The sequence below is a fragment of the Wolffia australiana genome, chromosome 14, assembly GCF_029677425.1.
Source record: "Wolffia australiana isolate 7733 chromosome 14, ASM2967742v1".
NCBI lineage: Eukaryota > Viridiplantae > Streptophyta > Magnoliopsida > Alismatales > Araceae > Wolffia > Wolffia australiana.
The window spans coordinates 2,887,501-2,900,936 of record NC_135848.1 but is presented as its reverse complement, the minus strand read 5'-3'; the positions used below and the strand labels follow the sequence as shown (position 1 = coordinate 2,900,936).

Sequence of the window (13,436 nt, the reverse complement as noted above, 5' to 3'; positions counted from 1 at the left end):
ATACCGTGTGAAAAAGCAATTCCCCGAGAGAAACTGGATCTGAGCGCAAAACTCCCACCGATGAGTCAACGAAAGACATTGACGGGCTGCTCTACAAGGACTTCTACTTGGGCTCTGGTTTCGTCTGATGGCAATCGAGCGAGAGGAAGAAGACGACGTCGATCGAGCTAGGGTTTCGTCGATCGATCTAGGGATTCTTCGATCGAGCTAGGGTTTCGTCGACGAGCGAGAGATGCTTCAATTCCTCTTCGCCGTCGCCTTCTCGGCGGCTCCGCTGATGCTCTACTTGCCGCCGGTGCGAAGCTTGAGCCTTCTCGTGGCCGCGCTGCAGGCCTTTCTTCAGCAGGCGAACCTCCAAACCGCTCAGATCTCCTCCAGCTTCCGCCTCGGCTTCTCCCGGCTCATGGCTTCCAGGCTCGGCGCCCGACGGTAGATCTCTTTCGAGAAATCCCCAATTCCTGATTCTTCCTCGTCTTCGAGTCGATCTCTCGATTGAATTTGCGCCGTGGGGGATTCCGTGTGTCGTGTGTAATTGGGATCGATTTATCCGTTCGATTTTATCTCAATAATATAGTATTCAATCTCTCTGGCTGTTTTATTATACTATTCGTAGTTTGCGGTGTGAAATCATGAACACCAATGAACCTCAATTGTAGCTCGAAAGTTCAATCCTCAGTTACAGAAGAGCAAAAAATTCCAAAAAGAAAAGAAACTGATTGAATTCGCGGCGTGTTGGGATTCCGTGTTTCGCGTGTAATTGGGATCGATATATCCGTTCGATTTTATCTCAATAATACAGTATTCAATCTCTCTGGCTGTTTTGTTATATGATTCTTAGTTTGCGGTGTGAAATCATGAACACCGATGAACCTCAATTGTGCTCCAGAATTCAATCCTCAGTTACAAAAAATTCTAGAAAGAAAAGAAACTGATTGAATTCCTTGTTTCGCGGGTAATTCGGATCGATGTATCCGTTCGATTTTATCTCAATAAAACAATATTCATTCTCTCTGGCTGTTTTGTTAAATTATCTGTAGTTTGGAAAATTCATGATTGTGCTCGAAAGTTCAATCCTCAGTTACAGAAGACCCAAAAAATTCCAAATAAAAAAGAAACCGAATCGTCCAGAAAACTGAAATCCTCAATTTCCCCAAACAAGAGGAGAGAGAGAGAGAGAGATGATGCTTGCTGATTAGGCTCTGGCAGATCTGCTGAGATTCACCATGCGAGCAGAGGTCTCAAGCTGGGATCCTCTTGTCGCTGTCTGGTAAGGGCTCCTCCCGTAAGCATCCTGGTATCGACCGCCCTGGTAACCCCCGCCGCCGCCGCCGCCGACACGGCTAGCTTGCCGGTCCCTCGAGAACCCGCCACCGCCGCCGCCGCCACCCCCGTATCTTCCGCCGCCGCTGTACCCAGATCGGCCAGACTTCCCGGCTGTAGAGGCGAAAGACCCGTCTTGCCACTTACCGCCCCCGCCGCCGCCGCCGTAGTCCTGGGCATCTCCGCGGCGTCGCGGCGGAAGACCGTCAAGGCCACCGCCCGTCTTCGCCTCGTAGGCCCTCTCGTTGCTTTCGGCGAGAATGCCGAGCTTGTCCGTCAGCTGGAAGGCCAGCGCTTGGAGCCGGCTAGGCTCCACATTGTGGAAGACGATGCAGCCGGTGGGCTGGTCCCAGCTGGCCTGCAGCTCCTCATTGACCATCATCTTGCTGACCACGGCGTGCATGTGCGGCCCGTCGAGCTCAAACATCGCCGCCAGCCGGTCCAGGCTCAGCGACTCGTAGCTGCCGGCGTAGGTTAGCAGGAAGGTCCGCAGCGCTTCGTCCTTGATCTTGGCCTCGACCACGGCCAGGACCGACTCCTGGTCCCGGAGGAGCTTCCATGTGCCGAGCGATGAGACGAGGTCGGCGCAGCGGCGGAAGTCGCCGTGAGTGAGGGCACGGGCGGCGGCCATGACGTGGTCGCGGACGTTCTCTGGGGGGCCGGTGAAGGTCTGCCGTTCGTTGACCTCGAGAAGGCGGCGGAACGTCTTGCTGATGACCCGCCGCCGCGAGTCGGGAGAGTTAACAGCCATGTTGGGGACCTCCAGAAGCATGGCTGAGATGAGGTGGACCGCTTCTAGAAGCTCCAGGTTGATGTGCATGTGGAAGGGCATCTGGTTTCTCCTCTCCAACTTCTCCTGTGATTTTTAGAGTAGAAATTGATTGCCTAGTTAAGCATAAATAAAACCCACAGAGCGCTGATCCAGTTTAAACCATGTCTTAATTTACCTTGTTAAATCTGAAAGTAAAAATTATAAATGGCGATAAAATGTTGCAGGGCGGTCCTGCAGTTTTCAGAGGAAAAATCCATGGGAGATAACACTAAAATCGGAAATAATTTTCGTCCAAATTAAACCAAGCTACTGATTAATCTTGTCCATCGGGAAGAAGAAAATAGATGCAGCAAACGCTTGCAGGATGGTCCCGGTAAGAAACTTTAAATCTGGATGAGCAAGTATGAAATGATGGGTACTAAATAGATCATCATGATTGGGAGCGGAAGGCTCAATAGAATGCAAAATTCTGCAAGAAACGGCATGAAATCATCAAAATCAAGATTCTTCAACCGGAAGATAAAAGAAAAATGCTTACACCATTTCTGAAGAGGCAGGAGAAAAATCACAATAAAGCACAGCTTTTACAGGTTGACTAAGACCAATTAGGTCTAATTGAACCAACCAATTTTAACCGAATTTAACAAACTGACCCAAAGTTTTTTTATTGTTTCTTGTAGAAAGTTCCCAAAAAATACTAAAATACATTTAAATTATTTTCCACATTTTCATGGGAGATAAAAATCGCAAATAATCTCGTCCAAACTAAACCATGCTACCGATTAGTCTTGTCCTTCGGCAAGAAGAAAATAGATGCAGTAAAAGCTAGCAGGATGGTCCCCAGTAAGAAATTTTAAATCTGGATGAGCAATCGTGAAATGATGGGTACTATAAAATCATTATAATTGAGATTGAGAGGCTCAACAGAATGCTAATATAAAATCATCAAAATCAGAACTCTGCAAACACGGAACGAAATCATCAAAATCAGGATTCTTTAGTCGGAAGACTTTTTTTTTTTGAAAAAGTTCAGCCAAAACGCAATAGAGAATTCCGAAGAGGAAGGAGAAAAATCATAATAAAACACGGCTTTCAAATGTTCCAACACAGAGCACTGGCATTATAATCATTAAGAAAACCCATCGAATTAAATAATGCATCTCATTCACCGCAAGAACTTTTCAAGTAATTCATCGAAATAACGTGCACCTGTTCAGGGGTCTTCTCATGGTATCGACTCTGGGAGACGCCCTGGGCGAGCAGCTCCTTCACCCGTCCGCCGGTGTAGAGCTCAGAGAGGCAGCCAAACGACTCCGGAACGAGACCCGCCCTGAATGCGCAGAGTCCAAGCTGGGCCATGGCTCTGTTGAACAATATCTGGGTAGATCGATCCATGTGTTGAACACCATCCTGCAGATGACTCATCAACAACAAATCCCTGGCCACGGCAAACTGATCGAAGATCGAATGATGATATATGTCGCAGAGCATCGTCCTGGCCTTCGTCCTCTCGTCCCCGTGTTCATAGATGAAAGAGATCAATGAATCCATGAAGTCACGGCTGCTCTCCGGGAAGAAGGGCACCCTCGGAACGACCTCTGGAACTGCCACAAACGGCGGAGGACCCCTGATTTCTTCTTCAAAGACGACGCCCTCATCGCCAGCCTCGCCGTCGTCCCTCTCCTCGGCATCAGCCCTTTGCTCCGCCAACTTACGCATCGCGTCGTAAACCTCCTGCGGCTTGTAGTACACGAGCTCAACCCTTCGGAGAGCGACCCTCGACGCCCCCTTGAAGTCCCCCAGCCTTTCGAGATAACCCTGGACGTTCTGCGCGAGGACGAGGAACATCGGCTCATCCCGGTGCCGCTTGACGTACTCGTTGGTGTGCGGGTCGATGCACTGCAGGCTCTTGAAGAACTCCGTGTCGAGCCGCTCCACAAAGGAGACGAGGTTTCCCCAGACTCTGATCGTTCCCTTGAAGTCGGCTCCCTTCTGCGATTCTTTCTCTTCGGGCTCGACAGAGTCATCGACCAGGATATTCGGGTTTTGCTCGAGGATGTCAAGAACTAGCAGCATATTATCCACACATTTCTTCCACACGTTGATGGGCATGTGTCCACTGAGACTCGGGTTTATGTCAAACTGCGCAGAGATGACGCTGAAGAGAATCTCCAGCTTCTGGGCAGGTGTTTTCGCCACCTTAGTGAGGAAAGTAAGCTGTTCAACTTGCTCAATTCTGCCAGTGCCCTTCCTGCCTCTGACTGCCAGGATTTCTTTAAATTTCTTGTCAACGATATCCCAAGTGATTTCACTGGGATCCTTCATGAATTGCTTGTCCATTAACCTGTCTTTCTTGCTCGTTTTCTTCTCCCATCCCCCTTCTGTGCCTTCGCCTTCCTCCTCGCCTTCCTCCTCCTCTTCGTCGTCGGGCTTCGCAATCCTCGTCAAATCCTCTTCGAACTCGGAACCCTCTTCTTCCTCTTCCTCTTCCTTATCTTCTTCGTCTTCCTCTTCGCTTTCCGGCTTCTCCCTGTACTTTGTGATGTAATCCTCGAACTGCTTGTTATTCTTCTTCAACTTCTGTTTCATCGAGTTGAGGGCCTTGGCATTGCTGCTGCTCATTTTCTTCTTGGCCTCCTTATTAGCCAGAGCTTCAGCAAGTGAATCTTCAAGCATTACCAAGGCCTTAATGTAGAGATTAGGGGGACGGTCTCCCTCGATCACGCGGGCTACTTTCTCCAATTGTTTGTTAATCTTGTCGAAGCTCTCTTGGAGACTGACCCAATCGTTGATGTTGATCGCATTGCGGATCTGATCAAGAGTGGCTGCCATTTCATCTAATCTCTTGTCACGGGCAGATCGGACGACCCTCCTTTGCCCATCAGAATCCTCGCTGTCGCTTGCATTAGTGCCTTTGAGGTACCTGTTCGTCTGCGCCCGGCTACCCTCTCCGGCGCCGAGCCCGCTATCGGACTCTCCCTCATAGTCACTCTCCTCCTCCTCAGAGTCGCTACCACCCTAAGAAAGAATAAATCATCAAGATTAAGAGAATTACAAGAAGAATAGTAAAAGATAAGAGTAGAAGCGATGGATGAACCTGAGTCCAGAATCGGGAAGCCATCGTGTTGATTATTCCTGCTCCAAACTAAGGCCGCTGATGCAAACAATCATAAGTAAGCAAATCATCGAAAGAAATATAAATTGTACTCCATTATACCAAGAAATCTGAAGAAAAACCCCTCGTCGACGGAAAACCCAAATCGGGACGAAATCGAATTAAACAAAACGCCAGTAGAATAACGATTACTTCAGAATCTGGAAGCCTTCGTGTTGATTAGTCCTGCTCCGAACTACGGCAGCTTATGCAGATAACCACATGTAAGCAAATCATTGAGAGGACTGTAATTTCTACTGAATTATACACAGAAATCAAAAAAAAACCGCTCGTCGACGGAAAACCCGAACCGCGACGAAATCGAATTATACAAAACCTCGGTAGAAGAACGGTTATTCCAGCTCTGAACTAAGGCCTCTGGTGCAAACAATCATATATAATCAAATCATCGGGAAGAAGATAAATTTCACTTGATTAAAGAAAGAAATCTGAAGAAAAACCGCTCGCCGGCGGAAAACCCTAATCGCGATGAAATCGAATTATACAGAACGCCAGAAGAACAACAAATCATTCGCGATGCTGTACACAACTCGATCTAAATGAATAGCAACGCAACTAGAACACTTACCTTGCCCCCGGAGCTCGATTTTGTCTCCAAGGTCGTCGCAGCAAGCGGAGGCGGCGCAGAAGAACAATGAGGGATTGAGGACCGGGTTGGTATTTATACTGTAAGAATTTAGTGTAAGCCCTTTTTTTTATTGTAACAACGTTTCAACCCCGGCTTTATAATATTTATGTCAACATATTAAGTGCAAAGATAGAGAAATAACAGATTGATCATTGGTTGGTGATAAAGAAGTGACTAAAATATCTAGTAAAGGTAAATCTAGTAGAGGTCATTATACCTAGGGTTTGACGGGACCATACTGAGACCATGGGTCCTCCATTTGAGGGTGGACCGGTTTGTCAAACAGGTTTCAGTCCAAGGGTTAAACCGGACCAGAACGGGAAGTATATTATTTAATATTTACTTAATATGTTATATAAAATTTTAAAAATATCAGATCCAACTTGAGGGAGAGGTTTCTATTGGGCTCAGGGTAGACGTCATATACTTGACCATCAGTGGGCACCCACTTGATGCAGAGGATATTTAACATTACAATGAATATAAATTTTCTACTTTGACTTTGACATTGACAAGTCAACCTGACCAGACTGGACCAGTCCAGACCAGACAGAGACCGAATAAGAACGGATCAGGGCCGAACGAGATGGGGTCATAACCAAAGTTTAGGTATGGTTTAGGTCTTTGCTAAAAACCCAGACTGGATCGGGACTGTCAAACCCTAATTATGCCACTCATTTTTCACTACCTAGAATGCGTGCATCCACTAGTTGACGAGAAATTCATGTCGAATGAATTTGAAGACACTTTTATGGAAAAAATTCAAATGGCAAAGAAATTTCCAGAATTGTGTACGAACTTTTCCAAGGTTTTGTGAATTTACTGCGATCATGGCATTTTGATAATTTAGATAGAAGATAGACATCTTGGCAAGGTCTTTATTCTGAAGAGAAAAAATGACATTTCATGAATCGTCATCCCTTTATCACTCGAGGCATTTTTTAAAGGAGTCTAGAAAATATGCATCTAATTTGAAGTATATACATTTAAAAAACAGTTTCAACCTGCAGAAAAAACCTCTCTAAAAAGTTTTTATCTGTTGGATAATTTTAGGGGAGTTTCTTCTATTGAAGCATTTTTTTCCCGGTTCTCATGTCTTTCTTTGAGATCATCGCTTCATTTTTAGGGCCTGCAAGACATAGGCTCTTCGGCATTTAGACTTACCAAAACCCTAAAAATGGTTTATCATCATACCTTACCCAAAGTCATTTGAAAAAAATATATACTATAGAAATCTGTTCACAAGGTACATGTAGCTTTCTCTTCATTAACCTACCATAGCTTACTGAGCCATGAAGTACAACAACAATTCTTCCCTGAATATAAATTTGCATCATAATGACTGTTGATGCTGAAGAATGACACGTCAAATAGTCGATGGAGATAATGTGGTCATCCAGTCAACTGCACTTCAATGTTTTAATTAAATCATTTAAATGAATATTTGTTCATTATCATTCTTGCATGATACATCCGTTGACTCGATGAATCATGATGAGCTCATAATACAAACACCACTAATCTTTAAGTGTATATTCTAAATATTCATAATAGTTGGATGCTCGAGATGGACACCAAGTCATCTTAATAGAATAGCTCTATCAGATCTTACTTATACAATAAGTATGGCTGAACTTTCGGCCATTTGTGTGAAGACACTAAGGACTTATGTTTAGTCGTCAATAAGTTTGATTCATATTACTGTGGTATGAGTGGTATGTTGGCTTGAGACAACAAGTTCATATTGTGTATGGACATCAATATCTTGAATAAGGCATGAGTCCTAAACCATGTGATTCAAACATTTCTTAGGTAGAGATGGTGAAAAATACACAAAAGTGATCGAGTGGTCAAGACACAATCATTTGCCCTCGGTATAAGAGGATATTGACCAGAGGAAGAAGATGCATCAAATTCCTCTACAAAGCAGTAGTGATATTATAGAAGATGTTCTCCAATGATCTTTAGTACACATCACTACTAATGGATTAGGGTTTGACGGCTAACCGTGCTCTCAGTCATTTGGGAGTCTTGCATTGACGAAAGATTATACATATAAGCTAACTGATGACAATAAAGGTTCCATGAGAGGGTTCAAGTATTAAAATATATCTTATAGCACGAGGTGTAGCTAAGCTTCCCATGTGTTGAATATTTAACCTATCGATTTGGTTAAATCGCTCATTGATTAATTGATACATATGTTGATATAGTGAATCAATAAGTTTGGTTAATAAAGTTTATTGGGATTTTAAATTTATTAACCACATTTATACATGGGTGTATGGGATCACATGCATACGATTAAATAACATTGGAATATATAATTTATTAGTTAGGATTTTTTGAAAAGATCATAATAAGTTTAAATAAGGTGGTGTCACCCACTTTAGGTGCCCACGCCATCCAGATTCCCCCCACCCTTATTTATATGTTTTCCCAACTCATTCCACAATTGCATCTTGGTGGTGAGGACATCGAGAAGGTATTCGTGAATAGCTTGAGAAGAAGGAGAGGAGATCTGGCAGTCTTTTTGTCGCGAGGATACTTCTAGAGGCAATGCAAGTTGATGGCCTGAAGATAGTATCCCGATAAGCAAGTAAAGGGTGTTGCGAGTTCCCAACAAGTCACATAAAGTATAATTTATTTCAGAGATCAAGTTCAAGTCAATGTTTAGCTTGGAATGTTGCTTTCATGCACCAAACCATAGCCCCATAACCCGAAAATAATTATACCAATTTTAATATTATCAAATATGGGCATACCATCATTTTTAAAGCCCGATTGGGCCATCCTAAAAGGTTCCACCTTAATTAACATAATTGACAAAGAGCCCTCATTTTTGGTGCCGAGAAAGAGCACTCAAAATCACCAGAAGCAAACTTAAATGACATATAGGCACACAAAAAAATCTTGAGAAAACTCACTACTATGAATACCTGCAAATAATAACTCTTTCAACCTGAATTCATATCAGAATTATACATCTAAAAAGCAATTAAAAAATTATGTTTAGACGTGCATGGATTTTTTATGATTAAATTTACCGTTCAATAAGGTCGAATAAATAATTAACAATCGAACATCAGATATGGAAAATATCAAAAACTCTCGTGAAATCATTTATCTATTAGTGGTCGGACGTGGTTTATCCATATGATTAAAATGAAATAAACAACATATAAATCCATATAAATTGATGTATTAACTAAGTTATACACTACTAAATTAGGATAACACTCATATTAATAATGTTATGAGTTATATTAGATTAGATGCACATAATTAATTATTTGGTCGCAATCGGAGTCTGAACACAAATGACTTTTAAAATACTAATATATGAAAATTTAATAAGATAAACAGATAATTTATTAAATTGTTCGGAAACTGGTATTTTCATACGTATCAATGAGATCAGAGTGTTCAATTTTCATAAATGTATATGTTTGTTAAAGTTTTATTATATTTCATTTGACAAACACTCCCTAAATACATAAATACGGCTAATTATAATGACTTACGTTTCAAAATAAATTGTATGTTAACTAACATACTAATATAATAACAATAAAGTTTTTTATTGTTAATGCAAGCATGCTAGGGATTCTAAGAACGATAAAATTTTCTATATATGTTATAATTTATACATGTTTGTGTTTAGTTTATATATAGAAATATCCTATTAATGATTTCCCTTTTGATATAAGAAAATAGTACATGCATTGATGTGTTTTTTCTATATGTCTGCATTAACCTCGATAATTATATGTTATGTATCAATAATTAATATGCTAATGAGATAAATGAAATAACATCTTATGTGTTGAATCACATTATAACAACTCATTGATAATAAACAAACACGATAAATCACTGTTACTCAAAGCTGACATTTAAAACAGTAAATTGCTGAATCCGGGTAAAATGTCATTAAACTTATGTAATTTTTTGCAAAAAATACAGAAGTTAAATATTTCACAGTGAAATTTTACTTTTAATTTACGCAACATATTTGTAAAATAAGTATAAAAAATTGTATTTTACAAAGCATTTAAAATTTAAATGATATCAGAAAAATTGGAAAATAGAAATAAGTCAAAATAATGCAAACCAAAATGAATCATGGTATCAACTTTTTAATAAGATAAAATTAAAAGGCTGCTGTTTAGTTGAAAAGATGATTGAACGGCACTTCCCACAAGTTATGGGCTCTCTCATACATTTCTATCATTATATATCATTGTAATTTTCAAGATTAGGCATTGGTAATTTTAATATGTGATATACGGGGCTTAAATTGGTGTGTTTTATTTTATTACGTGACTTATTTTCATTAACACTCTCTAAATTACATGTCCCATTTGTTTTTATAAAAATCATTTATTAATCAAGTATGTGGAAATATAAATGTTTTTGTTTTTATTTAATGTTTATGCATTATTAAATATCCATTAATCAATCTTATGCATGTGATTTTCAAGGAAAATTCATATATATATATATATTAAAATATTTATAGTTTTACATGGATTTCAGAAAAAAATCCAACTGAATCTTCCCATTTAGGTTATTAAAATAAAATATCATAAATATGAATGCAATCCAACATAATATATATTGGGGTCCTACCTGAAGCCCAAGGCATGGTAAAGATGAGGCCTAGAGGAGAAAGCTACAAGGTCAAACAATGGAGATGGCGCTCAAAAGAGAGCACATGGAATTTATGCAAGGAGCATGTAGAGGGATATCACCTAATTGACTCTGTCCTCATGTTAGTTTTGGACTGGGAACAAGAAATTTGGGACAGGACATCAAGTAAGTTATTAATAGATTCGCCGCAAACTAGAGTAAAAGATAAACATGACATACATTTCCTTTGCTCCCATATTTTCTAAAAAAATTCATCGGCATTCATAATTATAATTATTTAATTAAATTACATTGGTCTCAAAAATAAAAAATAAAAACCAAAATTTACTCTAGTTACATCAAATTAGATCCATAAAATATGCTCTTATACTTTATTTTTTCAATTTATTTTTAATATTGCACTTGCATTATGCACCATTTCTCTGAATAACCTTTCTTATCAAGTGGATGTTCACATATCTAGTTGGAGTTTTATTTCAAATACAAGGATTTGGTGAATTTTGGATGCAAATGGAAGGAAAATAGAAGTCCAAGACAAGCCCTGGATGAGAAAAACAAACCCAAGCCATTGACTAGATAATAAAAGATGCCAAATACACATGAATTTCATTATTGAATACAAATTAATGCCTTTTTAAGAACCATATAAAATAAAGGCAAGAATGGTGGAGCTAATCCGCATTTTAAATTTGAAAATTCCATTTTAAGAAGTGGGAAGGAAAGCATGTGGATCGTGATTGGAAATCAAGTAATCCTAGTCCACCAGACCCCTGTGATCAACTCTAAATGCTTGGAGAGGAAGGTCACTTCTATTTAAACCCTAATTACCTTAATTTGTATCCATTATTGTTTGAAGGAGCGTGAGAGAGAAGGTTCAAGTCTGATCAAGGTTGTTGGAGAAAAAGTACCACTCTTCCCATGAGAAAGTGACAACGAGTTTTGTGAGATTTCTTATAATTTTCATTTAAAATTTCTCTTTATTTATTATTGTCAAGCCTTTGAGAGGATAGCTAAGATGTCAAGCTCTCCTGCGCCACAAATTGTGTGAAAAAATTAAATATACAGCTTCTATCATTGTCATAATGCCCACATGAAACGACTGGTTTGGTTGCCTCTCAACTAGCAAAACTGATGATCCAACCAGGTTGAGTCAGACCAACTAGGTCTAATTGAACCAACCAATTTAACCAAATTTTAACTAAACCCAAGTTTTTTTTAATGTTTCATTGTAGAAAGTTCCCAAAAAATCCTAAAATACATTTAAATTATTATAATATTCAAAATAGATTTGAATTTAATTTCATTTGTTTAAATTTTTATTAATCAGTATGGTCTCATTTTTTATTGAAGTCAATACTTCGAAAATTTTGAAAAACCCAAAAATAATAAATAACCCTAAAAATCCACATATATGTATATATCTGAATACAAATTTACAATTTTCATTCATGCTCCTTGTGGATTCAATATATATATATATACATATATATGAACACAAATTTACAATTTATAATTTTTTATTTATGCACCTTGTGGTTTCAACCCTTACCCTATACTAAGTACTTTGAAATTTTTGTAAATGTTGTCGTATAAACTTGAGGCTTGAACAATATATGTTAACTCAAATTTTGGATTACCATACTCCTGGCTATTGGTTCAACACAAAATTTTCCCTATACATTGGGAAAATTTTAAAATGACTAGCTAGATCTAAACTTAAATGTAAATTCAAAGGAATATATTTTATGGAAAATTTAATTTATTAATTTGGCAAAAATTAATAAATGACAACTAAGGCAAGCCATACAATTAGGTAAGTCAAGGGGAAGGGACAAATGATCTGGGAAACCTAACCTTGATGAGATAAATACAAAGGAACACACATAGAGAACATAGAGAATGTAGCTTCACTTATGGTAGCACATATCAGATATAAAAACAATTAAAATTTTATTATTTTAATAGACCTCGAAGCTAAATTTGTTTCATGGATAATTAAGAGAATATTTTAGGGAACCTGATATCGAAATACTGACTCATATATGAGTTCTCTACGACTGCTTCAGATAGTATCCTTTAAGGTACCACATTAAATTCAAAATAAAATTAACCTATTTTTTATGGATTTAAAAATTTTAAAAGCTTACAACAACATACATTAGTTAAAACTCAAAGAAACAGTACTTCCAAATTTATAAGACGATAATCTGACAGCTTGTGCTCCATATTAAAATACTTTTTTGCCTAACATAAAAAATGATGTCTTGTCTTGTTTTTGGAACATACCATAGATTGAACATGCTAATATGTTTGATGCCAAGTTAAAATACATCATATGAATATTGGCATGAAATTATCAATGGAGACAATTATATGGTTATAATCAGAAAAGGAGTAGATAATTCCAATTTCATTCTTTGCATGATTCCTAACTATGAGTAAATATGTTATGCTTATTACAGTGCGATGTCATGCTGATGTAACCCTGTGCTTAACAGTCAGCTGATAAGTCTACATATGGTGATAAATCGTGTGAATTTATGAGCGAGAGCGAAGCAACAAGATTACAGATAATGGAAGAGGGGAGTGGGGTTTTGAAGTTTCCAATTATGCATTCTACTTATAACTCATGTTTCTACCTAAGTTTTGTAAAATGTAGGTTCTCTTGTACTTCTCTTATTGGAAGGCTTACAATCCTATCCTAGTGATTTGGCCCAACATCCTGTCTAGCATCCTGTTCCAATAAAGTAATTAGTATTCATGCATTAAATCAACATGTTATCACATCTCTCTATTCTCTCTCCCTAAAATTTAGGCTCTGAAAGTGCAATGACAGGATATGCATCATCACTTCAAGTCTCTTTAAAAGAAAAAGAAATACAATCGAA

The 13,436-nt window shown here is 38.9% G+C and overlaps 2 protein-coding genes across 3 annotated transcripts in view; both read right to left on the bottom strand.

The window, feature by feature from the left end:
- Positions 1-1,078: 1,078 nt before the first annotated feature.
- On the bottom strand, positions 1,079-5,930 carry EIF3C (eukaryotic translation initiation factor 3C). The gene is made up of 4 exons (XM_078586581.1): positions 5,836-5,930; positions 5,190-5,246; positions 3,302-5,110; positions 1,079-2,176 (listed from the first exon to the last, which is right to left on the bottom strand). Exons 2-4 carry the CDS (start codon positions 5,211-5,213, stop codon positions 1,193-1,195), a joined length of 2,817 nt encoding a protein of 938 aa, XP_078442707.1. The 5' UTR covers positions 5,214-5,246; positions 5,836-5,930; the 3' UTR covers positions 1,079-1,192.
- Positions 5,931-13,386: 7,456 nt separating this feature from the next.
- The window catches only part of LOC144712429 (Putative methyltransferase family protein), a 2,497-nt gene continuing 2,447 nt past the window's right edge, over positions 13,387-13,436 (bottom strand). For both annotated transcript variants that reach the window (XM_078586693.1, XM_078586694.1), the window contains exon 8: positions 13,387-13,436. This exon is cut by the window's right edge and continues 157 nt beyond it. The gene's annotated coding sequence lies outside the window, so the exon portion shown is untranslated.